Source organism: Rhinopithecus bieti, unplaced genomic scaffold (genome assembly GCF_001698545.2).
Source record: "Rhinopithecus bieti isolate Rb0 unplaced genomic scaffold, ASM169854v2 scaffold_18354, whole genome shotgun sequence".
Classification (NCBI taxonomy): domain Eukaryota; kingdom Metazoa; phylum Chordata; class Mammalia; order Primates; family Cercopithecidae; genus Rhinopithecus; species Rhinopithecus bieti.
The window spans coordinates 1,466,685-1,473,413 of record NW_016809835.1 but is presented as its reverse complement, the minus strand read 5'-3'; the positions used below and the strand labels follow the sequence as shown (position 1 = coordinate 1,473,413).

Below are 6,729 nucleotides of genomic sequence, written 5' to 3'. Positions count from 1 at the left end.
ATCATCCCATTTGTCAATTTTGGCTTTTGCTGCCGTTGCTTTTGGTGTTTTAGACATGAAGTCCTTGCCCATGCCTATGTCCTGAATGGTACTACCTAGGTTTTCTTCTAGGGTTTTTATGGTATTAGGTCTAACATTTAAGTCTCTAATCCATCTTGAATTAATTTTCGTATAAGGAGTAAGGAAAGGATCCAGTTTCAGCTTTCTACTTATGTCTAGAAAGTTCTGTCCTTCAACAGAAAATTTCTTTGAATTATGTCTTTGATGATTTTCTATCCTACTTTTTTTTTCTTATATTATTCTCATACTGGACCTTCTGGATGAATCCCCAGTATTCTTATCTTTACTGTCCTATTTCAACTTCTTTATTTTACTCCTTTTATTGTACTTTCTGGAACATTTCTTCAACTCCATCTTCTATAGTACTGGGTTTTTCCTTTCTACTACATTTAACCTCAACCATAAGCAAATAAATACCAAGCTAAAACAATGAGACTTTTTTTTTGTCTGTCAGTTTTAGCCAATATAAAAAAGTTTCTTAATACCTAATGTTGGCTAAATGTGGGAAAACAATAAATCAAACTTCTTTGAAGAACAACTTTACAATATCTATCAAAATTCACAAAACATGTAAAACTCTTGACTCAGTAATTTTACCTCTAGGAATTTACCATGCATTTATACTTGTACAAATGTTCAAAAATATAGATATAAGCATTATTTGTTAATAGCAAAAAAAAAAATCTTATATCCAACAGGAAGCAATTGGTTATATAAACCATAATTATCCCTGAAATATGCAACAATTTCAAAAACAACACTGATCTAGATATGGTGACGTTAAATGACTTCCAAATGATTTAAGTGTGAAAAGCAAGATGGATACATAAGTCGGGCGCAGTGGCTCAAGCCTGTAATCCCAGCACTTTGGGAGGCCGAGACAGGCGTATCACGAGGTCAGGAGATCAAGACCATCCTGGCTAACACGGTGAAACCCCCTCTCTACTAAAAAATACATAAAAAAACTAGCCGGGTGAAGTGGCGGGCACCTGTAGTCCCAGCTACTCAGGAGGCTGAGGTAGGAGAATGGTGTGAACCCGGGAGGCGGAGCTTGCAGGGAGCTGAGATCCGGCCACTGCACTCCAGCCTGGGCGACAGAGAAAGCCTCCGTCTCAAAAAAAAGAAAAAAGAAAAAAAAAACGATGGATACATAATTGTCTTCTGCTAGCCAGTAAGCGTTTAATGTGATTCCTAAATCCTGGATGTTCTTTTTTTTTTTGAATGGAGTTTCCCTCTTGTTGCCTAGCTGGAGTGCAATGGTGTGATCTTGGCTCACTGTAACCTCCACCTCCCAGGTTCAAGTGATTCTCCTGCCTCAGCCTCCTGAGTAGCTAAGGGTTACAGGAACCTCCAACCACACTCGGCTAATATTTGTATTTTTAGTAGAGATGGTGTTTCACCATGTTGATCAGGCTGGTCTCGAACCGCTGACCTCAGGTGATCCATCTGCCTCGGTCTCCCAAAGTGCTGGGATTACAGGCATAAGCCACCATGCCCAAGCGATCCTGGATGTTCTTAAAAGTAGTAAATCTGTATTTTCTGAAAACTACTCTATAAAAGATTGACTACCTCTATTTCAGACTTTATTTGTTGTATTTCACACAAATACCATTCATAAAAATACTTAAAGATTTTAGGTAAATTATGTTATGCCAGATTTTTATTTTATTTTATTTTATATTTGAGACAAAGTTTCACTCTTGTTGCCCAGGCTGGAGTGCAATGGCGCAATCTCAGCTCACTACAACCTCCGCCTTTCGAGTTCAAGCAATTCTCCTGCCTCAGCCTCCCGAGTAGCTGGGATTACAGGCATGCGCCACCACTGGGCTAAATTTTGTATTTTTAGTAGAGATGGGGTCGAACAGGCTGGTGTTGAACCCCTGACCTCAGGTGATCTGCCTGCCTTGGCCTCCAAAAGTGCTGGGATTACAGGCATGAGCCACCGTGCCCAGCTTTTTTTTTTCTTTTTTAAGAGATGGTGTCTCACTATGTTGCCCAGGCTAGTCTTCAACTCCTGGCCTCAAGTGATCCTCCCACCTTAGCCTCCCAAAGTGCTGAATGAGCCTCTTATTTTCAGTAGTATGCTAGGACTGGATTGTACTGGCTCAAGAGGATATATTGTTAAATATGTATTCAAGGATTTTGAGAACTGGTTGTTAATTGGTAGCTAAAAATTGGCCATAGTGGGAGTATTCAAACCATGGAAATCTGTGAATACTACCAGTCAGGGTTTTTTTTCTTTTCCTTCTGGAAAACTGATTTAGTAGTACAATCATTACCCTTATTTATACATACGTGGGTTTAGTGAAATTATTTGGTTTCTGGAGATTCAGATCTATTTAACAATGAGTCATTTCAATCATAACCACGACATTCTTCATCTCATCGTCCATATTAGAAGTACTCTTGTCCAAGCCAATAGGATTATTTTTTAAGGTAGTAACAATCTATTCAAACATTAGCTTACCACTTATAACAGATATAAATTAATCCAAACTGATATACCTTTCTCCATTATATTCTTCTAGGGGAATTTCTTGAAAAGCATCCAAAGGAAACAAATGATGGTAAGACCGTGCCAAGTGGGGAGCAGACACCAAAGTAAGACCTAACACATTAAGCAGAGAGACATGTTGAGCAGCCCAAACCTCATGAAGACAACGGCTGAAAAGACAAAAGATGTAACTTTGGCAGAATATTTTCAGTTTCTTTTAGGATGGCAGTTATTCATTTTACGTGTGGCTATAGCAGAAGATTGTAGGATGAAATCTTAGTTCTGTCACTAAGTATGTAACCAACCTGTCTTGGTCTATTTGCTTACTTATAAATGAAATAAAATTAGACAATTCTATTAGTTTAATTCTTCATTCTTGTATATATTTACTTTACAAAGGTAAGAGATGGAAAAATGTCTACTAGATCTACTGCACTGCCTTTAAAGAATATACTTTTTTCAGAAAGAGGATCAGAAAACTAGAATGCTACATTTATATCTGGAAGTGGAGTACTAGGCACTCAATTTAAAAGTAATCTATTTTCTTTGCATAGATTAATTCCAGAAACATAGGAATAACTTAACATTTACATTAATTTTAGCAGCAATACAGGTAAGAAGTCATTCAACATTTACTGAATAATGAATAGTTGGTTTCTTACCACAGATTTTACATTCAACAGGTAGCTCACAGTACTTTGCCCGACACTGTGGACAGAAATAGCCTCCTAATGTAAGCCCCGGCTCAGTATTGCCATCCAAATGCCTGTAGAGGGAAAAAAAAGGTAACATATAAGAATCTGAAAAGTTAGAGCAGGAAAGCACATTATCTTGACCTTAAAATCTTGACACTATTTAAAAATCTATTTAAAAGTCTGTATTTTTGGCCGGGTGCAGTGGCTCACACCTGTAATCCCAGCACTTTGGGAGGCCAAGGTGGGTGGATCACCTGAGGTCAGGAGTTCAAGACCAGCCTGGCCAACATGGTGAAGCCTCGTCTCTACTAAAAAATACAAAAATTAGCTGGGCATCTGTAATCCCAGCTACTTGGGAGGCTGAAGCAGAATTGCTTGAACCCAGGAAGCAGAGGTTGCAGTGAGCTGAGATAGAACCACTGCACTCCAGCCTGGGTGACAAGAGTGAAACTCTATCTCAAAAAAAAAAAAACAAAATTAGTCTATATTTTTAAAAAATTTATAACTTTTTGTAGAGATGGGGGTCTCACTATGTTGCTGGTCTTGAACTCCTAGCCTCAAATGATCTACTTGCCTCAGCTTCCCAAAGTGCTGGGATTATAGGTGTGAGCCACTGTGCCTGGGCTGAAAGTCTATTTTTAAATCTGTATGTCTTATAGCTCAATTATGCTACATTCATTTTTTGCCCTCTCTTCAGTTTTTTTTTTTTTGTAGACAGAGTCTCACTCTATTGCCCAAGCTGGAGTACAGTGGCGCAATCTCAACTCACCGCCTCCGCTGCCCAGGTTCAAGCAATTCTCGTGCTTGGCTTCCTGAGCAGCTGGGATTACAGGCACGTGCTACCACGCCCAGTTAATTTTTGTATTTTTAGTAGAGATGGGGTTTCATCATGTTGGCCAGGCTGGTGTCAAACTCCTGGTCTCAAGTGATCTGCCTGCCTCGGCCTCCCAAAGTGCTGGGATTACAGATGTGAGCCACTACACCCAGCCCTTCATTTTTTATTTTAAAGTTTCTATTACTATCTTCGAATTCACTAATTTTTTTCTTCTGTAGTATCTAATCTGCTGTTAATCCCAGCCAATATATTTTTCATCTAGAACACTGTATTCTTCATCACTAGAAGTTTGATTGGGGTCTTTTTTATACCTTCCATATCTCTTCTTACCATTCTCATGTTCTATAATATCCTGAACATACAGAGTACATTTATAATATAATTGTTGTCCTAACATCTTTGTCTACTAATTTTTTTTTTTTTTTTTTTTTTTTTTTTAGCCTGTCACCCAGGCTGGAGTGCAATGGCACGATCTCAGCTCACTGCAATCTCTAGCTCCTGGGTTCAAGTGTATCTTGTACCTCAGCCTCCTGAGTAGCTGGGATTACAGGAGTGTGCCACCAGGCCTGGCTAATTTTTGTGTTTTTAGTAGAGATGGGTTTCACCATGTTAGCTATACTGATCTTGAACTCCTGGGCTCAAGTGATCTGCCCACCTGAGCCTCCCAAAGTGCTAGGATTATAGGCATGAGCTACTGCACCCAACCCTTTGTCTATTAATTCTACCAACTGGGTTATTTCTGGGTATGTTTCCATTCTGTGATTTTTCTCCGTTTTACGGGTCATATTTTCCTTTGCATCCTTGGTAATTTCTGCCAGGGACTGTGAATTTTGCTTTGCCAGACATTGTGAATTTTGCTTTGTTTTGGGTGCTGATTTTTTCTTTTTCTTTTTTTTGTATTCCCTTAAATATTTAAGGGTTTGTTCCAGAATATACTTCATTAACTTGGAAATAGTTTAATCTCTTCAAAACTTGCTTTTAAGCTTTGTTAGGCTGGTCCAGAACAGCTGTTAGTCTAGATTTCTCTCTCTCTCTTTTTTTTTTTTTTTTTTTTGCCTCTGGTTCCAGTTCTTGTGATAGAATTAATTTGATCCCATTACTGTGGACTCTATTTAATGCCTGTCATGTGAAGAGGTATTTCCATACAGACTAGTGAGAACATGAATGTTCTCTGTGTGAGCTCTGAGAATTGCTCTGTCTGCTGCTTTCCAGTGATTCTTTCCCTGACTTCCAGTAGTCTCCTCACACGAAAGTGCTGATCAACACTCAGCTGCTGACTCATGAGCAGCTCCCCAGAGTCTCTGCAGAGAGTCCCCAGAGAGTTCTCTCTGTGCAGCTCTTTCCTCTCCAGTACTCTGACCTGCAAAATTATCACCATCTCAGCCTCCTTGAAAGATGAACTTTGTTTCTTCAACTCAACAACATCTCCAGCCTCTGTCTGCAGCCTGGAAATTCCATCCAGGCAGTAAGCTGGAGTGCTCTTAGGGCCCATCTCATTTGTCTCCTTTTTTTCAGGGATCATTATCGCAAGGCTTGCTGTCCAATGTCTGAAAACCACTGTTTTATATACTTTGTCTACTTTTTTTGACAGGAGGGTAAATCTAGTCCCTATTACACCTTTTTGGCTGGAGGCAGAAATCTTGTGATTTTTAAGAATTACTCTCTTAAATTTAATTTTGTTTTATAATTATGTAAAATACAAAGCTCTGAAGTTAAAACATGGTACAGTAATATTCTATGTAACATTTTGGTCAGTGATGGACCACATACATGACAGTGGTCCCATAAGATAATACCACATTTTAGTTGCACCTTTTCTGTGTTTAGTTACACAAACACTAAGTGTTACATTACAACTGCCTACATTATTCAGTACACAATATGCTGTACAGGTGTGCAGCCTAGGAGAAACAGGCTATACCATATAACTGTGATGTTAGTAGGCTACACTATCTAGGTTTGTGTAAGTGCACTCTGTGATGTTTGCACAATGATGGTATCACCTAATGACGCATTTCTCAGAACGGATCCCTATCATTAAGTGATGCATTCAGAAAAGTCTAGGGTCTATCCCTTTGCTTTTCCCTACGCACTCACTGAGATAAACATAAAAAAAAGACTTCCCCCTCCACCCCTTGTAAGTTTTTATTATTTCCATACTACTGTTTTTATTATTAACATAACCAGGCAAATATATCCACTTACATCTCTACTTTCTTCTTAGGTGATCAGTAGCATACTACAAAATTCTCTCAAACTTACTATTTTACTTAGTAATATATCCTGAAGATCACTCCATACAAGTATACAGACATACTCTTCATTGCCTATCTTTTGAATTTATAACTTAAAAGAAGGAATTAAAAATGTAAAAACATTATCACTGATATTTTCAAGGTCTTTACTTACGCCATGCTGAAAGAGGGTTTTGCATCCTGGTCAGATAAAGAAGCAATGGTGTGCTGAGGAAATCCTTCATAGAAGAAAATGTATTACTTTCTTTTTCCAAGCAAACAGCAGAATTCTAGGACTAAGAACCTAAAGATGTTCTTATCAAAAAGCCAATGAAGTTGCACAAAATATCACTTTACCACCTTTCAGATAAGCTTATTATAGCATGATGAAACTAATTCCAAGCTACAAGA

General features: G+C 38.4%; 1 protein-coding gene across 1 annotated transcript in view; it reads right to left on the bottom strand.

Annotated features, from left to right (window-relative positions):
• LOC108541125 (general transcription factor IIH subunit 2) overlaps window positions 1-6,729 on the bottom strand; it is a 35,943-nt gene that overhangs the window by 6,118 nt on the left and 23,096 nt on the right. The window contains exons 10-12 of the mRNA XM_017890564.1: window positions 6,494-6,577; window positions 3,217-3,320; window positions 2,566-2,668 (exon numbers count right to left, since the gene is read on the bottom strand). Of these exons, the coding sequence (XP_017746053.1) occupies window positions 2,566-2,668; window positions 3,217-3,320; window positions 6,494-6,577 (291 nt within the window). The remainder of the gene's footprint in view (window positions 1-2,565; window positions 2,669-3,216; window positions 3,321-6,493; window positions 6,578-6,729) is intronic.